We start from the raw sequence: 14,033 nt of genomic DNA on the forward strand, positions 1-14,033 counted from the left end.
CACTGACAGGGACTGAGAAGGCTAGCTATCAGTCAGAGCCTAGACATCATGACAAAGAGTTCAGACCTTCTCGCTCTAAACACACACCAAACACAATAGGCATAATTACACAGCGTGTGCGCGCCTGTGCGTGCGTGATCTTTGCGGGAAACAGGGCCTGGGAGATCCCCGTTTGTTCATCCCTATCAGGTGTGTGTGTGTGTGTGTGTGTGTGTGTGTGTGTGTGTGTGTGTGTGTGTGTGTGTGTGTGTGTGTGTGTGTGTGTGTGTGTGTGTGTGTGTGTGTGTGTGTGTGTGTGTGTGTGGTTCATCCACTCTATCCGCCCAAATGTAGTCGTGATCAAGTAAAGCCTCATTATTTAATAAAATAATCCAAATGGGCCTTCGTTGCCTGGTAGGACCCAGGTCCCAGGCGAGACAGCTCGTCTAGCGGCAGTAATGCGTCAATAGGAGAGAGGTGGCTGTGTTTGGGGAGGGGGGGGGGGGGGGGGGGGCTGCGTTTTACAACCTGCCACTGAAGTCAAGTAGGTGAGGTGTGAGTTGGCCAGGACGGAGGCGACAGCTCCCCGTCTTTGATATGGAGGGCCAGCCGGGGATGTGAGAGCAGGGAGCTGGCGGGAGCGATGGGGGAGGTGGATCAGACCAAATGGGTTATTGTGGGTAAATTCGCTTCAAGTTCTCCCCTATTTTGTTACCTATCGCTCAATAAGTAGCAATTAACATACAGATATGCAGTTTCTCTTTTCTCCAACAAGCTTTGCATAAGCTTTGTGGCCTTACTGGGAGTATAAGGCGACAGACACTAGTTGACAACATGAAGTGTCTGTGCACACTCGGTTTAGAAAGGCTGCACTACAATTCCTCCAACCAAAACTCCTCGGTATGGTTTTGGGTTTTAAGTGCATGTGTGTGCACGTGGGCAAGTGCACGTTCAAGTGTGCCCGTGCATTATCACGGTAAGCAGGGCTCAGGCTTCTCCTGCCAGGGCTGTGAACCACAGTGGACCTATTGTCCCCACGGCCCAGAAGAGCCAATCTAATTTAGCCCCCCAGCCCGACACCGCCAACATGGCCACCACTTCACTTTCCCTCACTAATTGCATCTGAAATCAAACTCTACTGTGCGTTTCCCAGGTTTGTACTAACGTGAGAGAAAGACGGAGGGATGAAAAGCAAACGCTGCCAGGGACTTTGGTGGACTTTCGGTGTGTATGTGTGTGTGCGCCCTGGAGGTGGATTTACAATGTGTGTGTGTGTTTTAACTGAAGCAGACCAATGCCCTGTTGTTCAGTGTTGACATAGCCCAGTAGTGGTCGCCGCCAGTATTTATTCGAGCCTATCCTTCCTCCACTCTGCTTCAGGCCTTTCATAATGACCTGCAGGCCCAGTTGGTCATAACCTACCTTAACCCCATTCCACCGTCTCTGCCCAGCGTATGGGACAGACACGCAGCAGCGACTTGTAGACCAATGTCCTGCCGTGGACGAAAGCCTTTGTAGTGCTAAACATGGACATGTTTTGTTTATTTCCCAACTGGAGACATGCAGCCCACAGGCCTACAGGCAAAGAATATCAAGCATGCATTCACAGATTTACAAATCAATGGGGACAGACGTGCTGCGAGGGCCCCTCCCATCCCATAGGGAGGGGCCCATTGACTTGCATGAGAACCATTGAAAAATTAAACAAGCCCTTTCTGAGGCCAATGGTGGAACCCATCAACCTCTTTGAAACTATTATATTCATGCTAATGTCTACTGTGGCTGCTGAAAGTCAGGATATGGGTTTTAGTCTGGCTGCAGTCTCCATGGAAATAGTATCTATTGTGTCGTCGTTGTAGTTGTTGTTGTTGAACTGTGACAGTGGTTCTGGCCTGGATGTTCCCGGCCTCTGAGAGGAAGTTGCTGGTGTAAGGTTTGTTTTGATTTCACACCTTCCCTGCACATAAACCCTACCACCCACACAGGCCCTTCTCCTTATTTATTTTCCTCTCACACCTCAGACTTCCTTGTCTTTCGGCTTCACTGTCCCCCTCTTCAGGCCCTGTCAACAGGACCTGTTGCCTGTGTTTTCCGAGATGTTTCACCAATGCGTAGCACGATGGTACAGAGTTTTCTGTTCATAGCTACTAATTTTCCTGAGATTTTGTGCACTTGAATGAGCTTAGAGTTAACACTGTGTCAACTCCCATAATTAACTAAACAGGGGTCGAGGAACACACATAATTAACCTGGATTTCTCGACAAACTGCTTGCTCGTTCGGTTTCATGGGTGTTTGTGTCATTCATTTAACTGAGGAAAATTTGCGAAAGTGGCGAAAAGATTGATTGTACCAATTACATTTGGAAAAATGGTTACTACTACAATAGGCCTGTTGAACTGCAGTGTATGGGAAACTAATGTAGCACAGAGTCAGGCGAATAATGCAATTCCAAAACCTGGATACTACACAGCTAGGGGGTACTGGCCTGTCCCCGCCTCTGGTCATTTAAAGTGTGTTTATCATAACTAGTGCATTGCACTTCCTTGGTGTGTGAAGTCCCAGTTCCCTCTGTGAAGTCATTGGATGATCTGTTCCGAGAAATTCAAACACACAAAAAATCCTTCCTGTGCACTTCTCTGCACAGCATTATGTATTATTCCGGCACCTGGCATCAACATGTCCCTCAACTTGCCAGGTGAAATATTTTGCTGTAGAAAACCTTTTGTCTTAGATATTCGCTGGTTAACAAAATAAATAACACATTTTCAGTGACATGGAAATATTAGTGTAGCCTAAGTCCCCCATGGCAGGCGATTAACCCTGGATGGCTACACACCCTCACGCAGCCTTCTCTGTGATTTCTTATCCGTTTTCCTGGCCCATTTCTGACAGAACAGCCCTCCCCCCACACCCTATCTCTTCTCCATCCCTCTCCCTTTATCCCTGCTCAATAAGACATGCGATACCCCCAGTGCTGTAACCCCCCCTACTCTACCACTGACGTAATGTCACCCTTGATGTCTCCTGCTTTCAAAATAATAACTTAGATCAGTGTCAGAGAGTGGTTTTAGTTGGAAAATGTCAGTGTTTATCCATCTTTCACTGTGGCCATACATGTGTGTGCAGTGGAGGGGCTTAGGTTCATTAAGATGTATACAGTAAAAAACTCGAATGGGCTCATGTCAAGGCTCACAGTGCTTTGCTGTGCTATTGCGGCGTACGGTGTGACTGATTAAAATGAGTTGCACATCTCAAATTGTGTATACTTACAAAAAAAATATTTCTTTTTGAAATCTCTGTGCTGTAAAGCGAGAGGTCTGTCCTCATTCGCTAATGGAAAAGTTATCATAAGCCCCAATATGTGTGTGAACAAACTACCATGCCGTTGTACCATGTCGCAAGCGACACTGCCAAGGTTAAGCTCTTATTCTCGCTCTCTCTCACACACACACAGACACACACACACACACACACACACACACACACACACACCATGGTGTGTGTGTGTGTGTGTGTGTGTTGGCCGTGCCCAGTCGTGGTGTAACCAGAGAGTGCCAGTGGGTGCAGTGCTACACCCAGTGTATTCACACCTGTTGCCCTGCCCCAACCTCCAGCCATTCAACTGAAACCCTTTTGTACTACTGGGAGATAAGTTTGTCAAATACATGCACAGTTATTCGGTGTAAAACAATACTGACTAACAGCGACCCACATGCCCCCACACGCACATGCACACACTCTTTTCTCAACACACACTCACACAGAATACACACACTAAACCCACGCGCCGATATGGGCGTGTAAGACTATCCCCTTGAGAAAATAGAGTGGTGTCCTGCTTAAAGCCGTGGGGGGAGATTGCATTAAGCGATGTGTAAAAACCACAGCTCAAAGAAAAGAACTTGAGGATGAATCGAATGCAGCTAAGATTTCCTATTGTGAGGGTTGATAGGAGGTGGAGGAGGAGGTTGTGTTGGTGAGGTTATGAGTCTGCTGCCCTGGTCTCACATCAAGGCCTTCTGAGAAATCCAAAACAGAGCAGGGGGTGGAGGGCAGCTTTTCGGTAAAGAAAGGAATTTGTCACTCAAACCTGACCACCTGTCAGAGCCCTGTAATACACTGCAATCAGCAGCATCTCTTTATGTCCACTAAACTGGCCGTCCCAGCCTCCACACCCAAACCCAGCCTCCACCCTGCAGGAATCAAGACGTACACTGTGTGTGTGTGTGTGTGTGTGTGTGTGTGTGTGTGTGTGTGTGTGTGTGTGTGTGTGTGTGTGTGTGTGTGTGTGTGTGTGTGTGTGTGTGTGTGTGTGTGTGTGTGTGTGTGTGTGTGTGTACAAGCTCCTGAAAACCACGCTACACAAGCTTTCTCTCACTCTTCCCATGGTGTGTCTTGGCTGGTGGCTCTAAATGTCTTTTGATGTCTCTGGTGTTACCATCTGACTGACAGTGTGACAGGTAGTTGCTGCATGGACAACTGGAGCCATTAGCCGTAGTGATGATGTTAGACAGACACACACACACACACACACACACACACACACACAACCCCCGGCGCCGCCTGCGTTAAAGGTGTTTGTCCTGGCACCTCCACTTTCCCTCCCTTTTTTTACAAGCCCAGCAGATATCTACCTGACCCAAGGGCCCCTCTCAAAGGAGTGCGGCATACTGTCTGTCACATGGAGTCCTGAAGGCCCTGATGTAGATTCAATGTTTTGGACTAGAATTTATGTGACTTAATGTGAACTTTTATGCAACCAAAACATCTTTTACATTTGTACGGTTCTACGTTGATCGGTTAATGACCATGTGTTATCTTCTTGATACATGAATGATAGTTATGGTGATTTTTTTTAAGGTTATTTCTTTAAGAGACGATGGATTTGATAGATGATAGTGGGAATACCAACGCCCTACTACGTACTGCCGGTGTCGATCAGGCTCTAGCTGTGTTTTTATTGGCCGGGATGTAATGGTTGCCTTTCTGTTTCAGAGGATCGTCTCTACTCATCGCTTTAGTGGACCAATTCAAACATACTGTTGAGACCAATTGCAAGAAGCCTGTCATTTACCAATGTTCTGAACATCCAGGTCAAATTTGGCGTCCTTTCTGTTCCCTTTCCCTTTTGGCATGTCCCTTTTGTTACATGCTGCGGAGTAAACCATCAGGACACGTTGGTTGTGTTAAGCGGGTGTGTTTAGCTTTCAATGTGTATTGGTAAAGGGAGCAGTTTAGATCTCGCTCTCTATCTCACTCTCTCTCTCAGTTTGACTGACTTTCTCTCTCTGTTTGACGAGCTCTCTCTCTCGCTCTCTCGCTCTCTGACTCACACATATCACGCACACTCATCCCCTGATGGTGGTTAGATTACTGATTTATAGTTGCGTTTCCCAGAAGAGCTTCCAAAGCCAGAGGAAACAGACACACAGACAGACAGACAGACACACACATTGACACACACACACACACACACACACACACACACACACACACACACACACACACACACACACACACAGTCTGCCTCGTCGCACAGCTGTGCAACAATAACACCTGTAATTCGTTGATTGATCCGGGCCCTAGATAACATATTGGCTGCAGATGTACCCCAGGCACAATGACTCGATACCCCCAGTGTCCCCGATGTTTAGTTTGTGATCCTCTGTGCCAAAGCAGAGTGTTGAAGTGTGGGTGTATGGTGTGTTCTGCATGTTCATTCCCTGCTCCGGTCCAGGGCCCAGAGACAAAAGCCCTGGAATCAGCAGGGGGGGGGGGGGGTTGTCTGATTTTTAATGAGTACAGTCTAACCCCCCCCCCACCTCGCCCCACCCCTTACTAAGCAGTAACTGTCAGACGAGCCCTTGTGGTTGGTTTACCACGCCGCCCATCAAAGGCACAGAGACATTCCTGTGTGCTGCTTCATCTCCCAGGCGACCTGGCCTAGTGCTCACGTGCCCTCTAAGAAATCGACAAAATATATTACAATAGTTTATCTATTTAAACAGTTTTCCTCTATAGTTTGTTTTTGAAATTGATATGCTACGTGAACTTATATTGTGTTGAGTTTAATGTGACAGCCGGGACCTGTATGCTATGAGACCATATGGTCATTTCAGTGTGCTGCAGCCACTTGGTCATTCCCATGTTTTTATGAACTTTGCTGACATTGAGTCTGAACGCATGTGCTTTTTTGATGTGCTATGTGAATGTATACTAATGTCAGTGCAGTGTGAGGTCCTGTGTGAGGTGAGGACCTCCACAGGGCGCCCTGTGAACGTATTGAAATAGTTGTTTCACCTGTTCACTGTGCAGATGTAGCCGGCGTGAGCGTGTCCCCCTCGGTGGCGCTGGACCAGGGCGTGGGGGCGCTGTGTGCTCTGCTGGTGGTGTGGGGACAGGAGCGGGCCGGCCTGCTGACCCTGGCAGAGTGGCTGCTGGGAGATGAGGAGAGCACTCGGGAAACCGCCAGTGAAATTCCTTCAAGTCTGGTAAGATCTGGTTTGGTTTTCGTTTAGATTGAAGTGTTTCTGTGATTTTGTTGTCTAGCCCTAGAAGGACTTTCGTCCTTGTGATGTAGAATAGAAATGGTGGGAGTCTGCAGAACAAGATTACACAGAGGGACGCCTTTTCATACTTCTAAAACGACAATCCGCAAGGCTGGGGTTCTCATTGCTAATGATTGGGCGTTTAATTGTACATTCAGTCCCAGTGGGGGACACTCTATCGACTAACTCCTGCCCGTCTACATTCAGGATGAGGAGGACGAGTTCCTCTTCGAGAAGGGTGAGCTGAACTTGTGGGCGGAGCCTGTGCAGTGGGCCAGGCTGCTTCACAGACACCTGATCGCCCTGACCGCCACCCTAGGCCCAGAGTCCCGCGGGCCGGGCAAGGATCGGCTCTACACTCTGCGGATACAGGTGCAGGCCCTCACCCTGGATGCCGAGCAGGCTCTGGAAGCCCTGCCGGGCCCACTGCCCCAGTTCTCGTGCGCGGTGGAGCACGCAAGGCTGGTGCTGCGGCAGGCGAGGGCCACGCTGGCCCTGGACGTGCTGGAGAGGCTGATGTAGCAGAAGAGAGGAAGCCTCGTGAAGGAGGCCAGCCGGGTTGTAGCCTAAAAACAGGAAGTTATGTTTGTGGCCTATCAGGAGCATGTAGCGACACTTATACTTTACAGACTCAAAATTGAAATAAAAAAAGCCAGCAAGATTGTTGGTCAATATTGAACCTCCGCTTTCATTTGGATTATTTTGTACTTCTGATTTTTCATACCGGAAATGTACTGTTATCCGCATGTTATGTTGTGTACTTGTCTCTTTTTACATAATAAAGACTTTCTGAAGTTGATTGTCTGGCTAAGACGCAACAAAAACGTGTGTGTGTACGTGTGTGTGTGTGTGTGTGTGTGCGTGCGCGTCGAGACCATTCTTCTCTCTGTATTCAGCATTGCTCATACACTGTTGCCTTGTGCTTTGCTTCCGCACAGCACCTGGGCCCCTGTCCTTCTCTATAAACGCGTACTCCTGGCAGGGCTTTAGCCTTCAGCCAACTACCTGAAGCACTACTCTAAGAGTGCTTAGAGAGAAGCTGTTATGAGGAACAAAGGGCGGGTCGTTTCAGGTGAATGTATAATTGTATACGTTTCCAACTGTTGTGAGCTTGTGGCTGAATTTCACTGTTTATGTGAGCCGTTATTGTCCGGTTATATTTAATTTGCGCGCAGTGCTTCCTGGAGAGGGCAGGCTCCTCTTTATGATCCCCTCTAGTCTTCCTGCTTACATAATTAGGAGGACTGGACAATGGACCAGTGTCCTGTGTGTGTTTGTGTATGCACAAGGCCACATTTCCTGCCTGTGTAGATCGACACAACTGTACTTTTTTGCCTCCCTTATCCTCTCAGAGCAGTGTTCAGTGTGGAAGAAGTGACGTAAGGTTTTGAATGCCTGGAGCTACCATCGCCAATTCTACATTTGTTGGAGCAAGTGGCCGGAGTCTGGGGGAGTGAGATACTGTTTCCTTTGGGAGTTTGACATGTTTTAAGGATCTCTCTTGCTGCATGTGTCTGTGCCTATAGTATTAAAAGTCATTCATCACGAGTGGCCCGAAAGCTGAAATAGGCTGAGGGCTATTCCAACACTAATTTTAGGGTTGCTCGTAGTAGGATTCCAAGCTGTTATGTCATTTGTTTTTCACTCTATGCTATTTTTCCTGTTTTCCATCTCCTTACTCTCTTAACTGTGTATGACCTAGCTGTAACTTATTGTTCTGTGTGGAAGACGCTTTGGGATACCAAACATGTTGGAACTATATGACATCACAAGAATGCATGTACTTTGTTGAAATGCTTGTTTGTCTCCTACATCCTTAACTGAATACTGACTTTAGGATAAACAACGATGAATTCATTTCCATAAAAAAAGGTAAAGGTCTGTGTTTTCATGAAACTACAGAAGTTGTTTTAACATAATACCACTATCAGGGTTAAGATATTTTTTGAATTGATATGCTTCTACAAAGCCCACCGCTCAGCAGGGGGCGCCCTTGACTGTCTAAATAAATGCAGAGTTCGCTCTGATGGGGGCAGTCTTGCTCCGCTCTGATATATTCCACTGGAAACGCACATTCCTTCATTGTGCTGCAGAGTTAGTTGGAACCGAGTTCAGATTTTAGAAGTTTGAAAGGATTCTTAATAAGGTCATTTAATAAATGTGTTCACAATACATGTTGATACATGAAGTCCATATAATTTATCTATTTCCTCAATATTTGAAAGTTTGACCTTATAAAAACCTACAAAAATAGCTAATGTGAGTCGAGAAACGTATTGGTCCGTGCATAGTTGGCCGAAGTGGTTACTGAGTCTGAGAGTTGATTACGCAACCACGGACTTCTAAATATTCTCCTGCACTCTGTCTGTACACTTTACCCTTCATACTTGTGGTCTCGCAGAATCCACTGGCGGGGGGTTTGTGTGTGTGTGTGGTGGCGAACGGATGAGAGGGAGCACAAACTTCGTCCACAATAAATGTTTTTCTTCTGAAATGAGAGTCCATTCAATTTAACAACATACTTTATTTGAGTGACTCATTTCACCGCTTACTCGAAATCAAACCCAACTTCCAATCCGTTGGGTGATATGACGGGGGAAAAAACAACTGAAAAAGGGAGAGCTGGCATAGGGTTTCCACAAAGGCGTGGTGTAAAAATAGGCGGCCCGCCACCAGTGAATGGAAGACTTCGGGGAGGTGGCGTGTTCAGAAAAGAGCCCTACATAAAGTTTAACTACAACTCCACAAGGCCCCTCCCACCTTGTGTTTATATACATGTGCAGGCGGAGAGCGGTCAGTGAAGCACTCTGGTTCAGCGCTTCTCAAAGGGGACAAGCGACTCGATCATAACAACCTGAAACTACTTCTCCCCGTCTGTCCTTTTTTTTTTCACTCGCTGCCAGTACTGGACTTGCACATCAATATTTAAGACTTCAACTACACCAGTCGTGGCACATTCTGCGCCAGTCGCGTTTAAGGATCCTGGTCGATCCTCCATGAACGAGAGAACACGACAGTAAACTTTTGGAGATGTCTTCTATTTTGTCCACGTTCTACGACATTGAGATGCTTTACAAGGTATGCATTACAAACCATTAATTCCACCACTTCAAATCGCGGTGCTGGTTAACAGTCGTAACTTTGAATGCATGCTTATTTTCTTGCATCGCAGCCCTTGTGCTGATCATTAAATTCAGCTAACCTGTTGATTTTTGCAATGTCACGTGAGGCTTAGCCCACACTAGTTTATTTCAGGGGAAGGTGGCACATATTGTAACTGACTTCCACGTTTTCTTCTTTCTCTCCAGCAACAGGAAAAGGGCTTGAACATGAACGCCATCCACATCAACAGCCTCCTGGACAAGAAGGCGGTGGGCGCTCCGGTCCCCACCTCGAACTCCAGTCACTCCTTTTCGCCGGGATTTTTCCGCAGAAACTCGATGAGCAACATGGACTTGATGAACAACGGCAACAAGTTCCCCGTGAGCGCGTACAACAGCCTAAAGGAGAATATGGCAGGCAGCAACTGTGCCACGGCCCTCATGAACAAGGAAAACAAGTTCCGTGACCGCGCTTTCAGCGAGGAGAGCGTGGATCGCAGCTTGGACCGCAGTCAGGCGCTGCACAATCTGCAACAGCAGAAGTCGGGCTCGCAGATCAACTCGACCCGCTACAAGACCGAGCTATGCAGGCCCTTCGAGGAGAACGGCGCCTGCAAATACGGCGAAAAGTGCCAGTTCGCCCACGGCTACCACGAGCTACGGAGCTTGTCTCGCCACCCCAAGTACAAAACCGAGCCCTGCCGCACCTTCCACACAATTGGCTTCTGTCCGTACGGGCCCCGGTGCCATTTTATCCACAACGCCGACGAGCGTAGACCGGCCCCGGCCAACGCCAACGTGCAAGGGGAGCCCAACAATAAGTCTGCCCGGGAGCTGTGCGGCTACGGCCAGCGGGACACCATGTCACACCAGTCCAGCTATAACCAGAGGGAAAGACCAAAGCTCCACCACAGCCTCAGCTTCTCTGGATTCTCATCCCACCATGGCCTCGACTCTCAAATGCTCGATGGCCCCATGTCGCGCACCCCACCACCGCCTTCATCTACGTCCTCGTGCTCTCCGAGCTTCTACGAGGACGCGCTGTCGCCCAACTCCATGTCCTGCGTCAACAGTGCCTTCAACTTCCAGGGACAGGACTTAAAAGCCCTACTGGCCCCTTTGACCGTGCACAACCCAAACGCCTTTGCCAACCACTCCAACGGCGCCTTCTATGGGAACCTCCAGAGCAACATGTGCCCGCCTTCACCCACCTTCAACATGAGCCACTTGCAGTCCATGCGCCGCCTGAACGAGTCGCCGGTGTTCGAGCCTCCCTCCAGCCCGCCCGACTCCCTCTCCGACCGGGAGAGCTATGCGAGCGGGTCCCTCAGCTCCTCTGGGAGTCTCAGTGGCTCCGAGTCACCGAGTTTGGACGCTGGGAGACGGTTGCCAATCTTCAGCAGGCTGTCGATTTCCGATGACTAAATCATTCTATCTTTTGTTCGTGCTATCGGCAACGGATGAGAACTATCCATATTCTGGCATTAGTTTTGTTTTCTATGTAATATGATAGCTGTATAAAGTAGATAGCAACAGAAGGCATTCCACCAGTGCCTTGCCTAAGGGCTGTGATTTAGAAACAGCCCCCTTGCTCTATCAGGCAAGACACACTTTTCCTTGGATAGATGTGTAAAATGACTTGACAAGTTGAGACTGTAAGCGGTTTCAGATTTCTTCCATCCTGCCAAGAATATGCCTTGACTCAAAGTAAAAAAAAAAAAAAAAACTTTTTTTTTTACCTGAAAGCTTCAATTTCCATTCCAGAACTGAATTGTCTCATAGCGCCACCCAGTGGTTTGTTTGGTTAGTCTAATTTGTTGCTTGGTTTAAAAAGCACTCGAGTTTGGTCGGTTTGGGGGAAATCACTGCTGATGGTTGGATCTATATATTTTTTTTTTAGCTGTTCGAGTGATTACATAGCGGTGCTGACTTGCTATGGACTATTTAACTTATTTATTATCTTGTGAAAAAGTATAGGCTACATTGGTAATTTGTGACCATACTGTATTTATCAAGTATGATGAAGCAATAGATCTATATTCTTTTATGTTTAAATTATGATCGCCATTATTAATCTGCATAAAGTGGAGTGTATGTTTCTTTCACAGTAATATATATATATATTTTGGTTGTTTTTCCTCTTTTTTTTTTTGTAACTTCACTTAGTTATTTTTTATTGTAAATGAGTAAAAAAAAAAAGATCTTAATTTAAGAGAACGTATGTGATATTTATTTCATTATGTTTCCTTGTTTACGTTAAAGTTTTTGGTGATTGCTGTTTACTCTGGAGGTTGCATGATAGTGCTGTTGGAGGATCCATTTTTTTCCTAAAGACATTTTTCTCTTCTGTAGAATGTAAACAGTGTTTGTACAGACCGTCCAAACCCTACCATCTTTACCATTTTTTTTTTTTCTTCTTGCGTTTAGACCAGACTTCAATAACCAAGAACCCAATTCAATAAATCAACCAAAATGTATTTAAAATAATAATAATTTCTCGTTTTTGTACGGGGGTGACACTGTGATTCTAGCCATGTGCTGAAGAATGTAGCAATCCCTTGTGCCCAAGTATTATTGTTTTTTTCCAGTGCCTGGGGTTCACCATCTTGACCTGCCTTAAGATTAACCAAATAAAGTATTTTCCTATATATGAAATCCTTATTTTTACACAAGTTGTATTGAATGTAGATTACTTTGGGCATATTTTTTGTCATTTATTTGAAGGTTGTTACCACTCAAAGAAACTCTGGAGTGACAACAGTAAACTTTTCTCCCCATTCCTCAACACTTATCTTTTAGTTTTGTTTGACATAAAATTTAGTCTTGAGTTTTTTTGCTACAGGATCGGCGGGGGTTTAAGACATGTTTGGTTTGTACATAGTAGGTACATGGCGATGCGCACTATCTACTTTTGACTACTTTATCAGAAGTAAAGCTTTTTGAATGTGACGAAACGGACAAATGACAACACAAGTTCTATTCGGGGACGGGGGGGCGATTCACTACAAACTGAGCTTGAGACTCTTTGTGCTGTACATTTTATTTTGTAGTTTTGTCCCAATAAAATCATTTTGAAAGTTAACACACATCTCCATATTCTTTAAAGCTTGCTTTTGGGGTTTCATCATGCTGTTTATTCACAAATGGAACATTATGTTTCTGAAACTGTCCTTGTGATCATACTATATATTCTCACCACTAATGAACATCCAAACGATCAAAACGATGATCTTCAAACATGAGACTGGAGGTTTGCTGTGGCTGGCGTAGCTTCGGCCAGCGGGCTGTTAGGATTACCAACCCCACTGGTTGGTGCTATGTCACGGCCTGTCAAGGCCAATGTCCTGGGTCGTTTCCCCGAACAAGAAACACACTCCCTGCGCTGCTCGGTTCAGAAGGGAACCCGCAATGGATGTGGTCATCTTTATTGAACAACTCCTAATGAGCCCATCCAAAGTATGAAACAGCATGCCAGGCTTCATCATGACACATGGAAAGCTTGTGCAACAGCATAGCAAGTGCAATTGAATGAGTCTCAACACAATAACAAATGAATCCCATACCATAGGGCAATTGCAATAGCCTCAGGTCCATGTCTCAGTGTATCCAGGCAAAAGTTTGGGGATAAGTGATTTTTTTGTCTGGGTTGCTCCTGCCTTCCCCATCCTCTGACCTAGTGAACAATGGCATCTATTTAGAAAAAAAGACAGAAAGCTATTGCCATTATGCCGTAGGGTGGAGGAACTCACCCAACAACCTTAGATTCAATGAGGTGGTCTTTTTGTCTCTCATAGTCTGTGGACTAAAGCAGATCTGCTCTGTAAGAGACTGACCATACTATCAAGATTGTGGTAGTGTGTTTTGTGTGTGAACGGTTTCCATAGCATTGCCTGGCAGATTGTACAATTCCTTTATTCCTCACTTCAAACGTTGCTGGGAGAGATATAGTATTCTGCCAATGCGGAAGAGGGCCCTATGCCAGCATGCTGTGGTTTCAGCGAGTCCAGAAGAGATTAAGGGACCAAGACTTAAAGACACGAGGTGATGACGACGGGAGAAGCTCATCCCGTGTCCTTCTTGCTAAAATGTTACATTACTAACTCTGAACACAACCAGCTGCAGTAAACATCTGTGGGGGTGAAATGTGAAATAGACGTGTGGGGCATTGACTCCCTTTTATTTTGTTTTCTGGGAACCTCTTTACACTCCAGTTTCTTAGCTTGTCGGTTCTTTTTCCCAAGAGGTATCAGGGATTGCAAAGTCATTACGAAAATAAAAGTCCAGAAAGCAAGCGGTGCCAGGAGTTCACAGCGAGATAAGGGCCCGCCGATAAGGGCCCCTGGCAAACATTCACTGTGCCGTAAGGATTACATAATAAGATGTTTATCAGGCCCAAGCCAATG

The 14,033-nt window shown here is 46.4% G+C and overlaps 2 protein-coding genes across 2 annotated transcripts in view; both read left to right on the forward strand.

Annotated features, from left to right (window-relative positions):
• The window catches only part of thada (THADA armadillo repeat containing), a 69,017-nt gene extending 61,653 nt beyond the window's left edge, over nucleotides 1–7,364 (forward strand). Inside the window, exons 37-38 of the mRNA XM_056608810.1 lie at nucleotides 6,297–6,472; nucleotides 6,737–7,364. Coding sequence (XP_056464785.1) covers nucleotides 6,297–6,472; nucleotides 6,737–7,051 — 491 coding nt within the window. The 3' untranslated portion in view covers nucleotides 7,052–7,364. The remainder of the gene's footprint in view (nucleotides 1–6,296; nucleotides 6,473–6,736) is intronic.
• A 1,808-nt stretch (nucleotides 7,365–9,172) lies between these two features.
• On the forward strand, nucleotides 9,173–12,714 carry zfp36l2 (zinc finger protein 36, C3H type-like 2). Its single transcript, XM_056608811.1, has 2 exons — nucleotides 9,173–9,607; nucleotides 9,838–12,714. Exons 1-2 carry the CDS (start codon nucleotides 9,560–9,562, stop codon nucleotides 11,053–11,055), a joined length of 1,266 nt encoding a protein of 421 aa, XP_056464786.1. The 5' UTR covers nucleotides 9,173–9,559; the 3' UTR covers nucleotides 11,056–12,714.
• Nucleotides 12,715–14,033: the final 1,319 nt, after the last annotated feature.

The sequence above is a fragment of the Gadus chalcogrammus genome, chromosome 15, assembly GCF_026213295.1.
Source record: "Gadus chalcogrammus isolate NIFS_2021 chromosome 15, NIFS_Gcha_1.0, whole genome shotgun sequence".
Lineage (NCBI taxonomy): Eukaryota > Metazoa > Chordata > Actinopteri > Gadiformes > Gadidae > Gadus > Gadus chalcogrammus.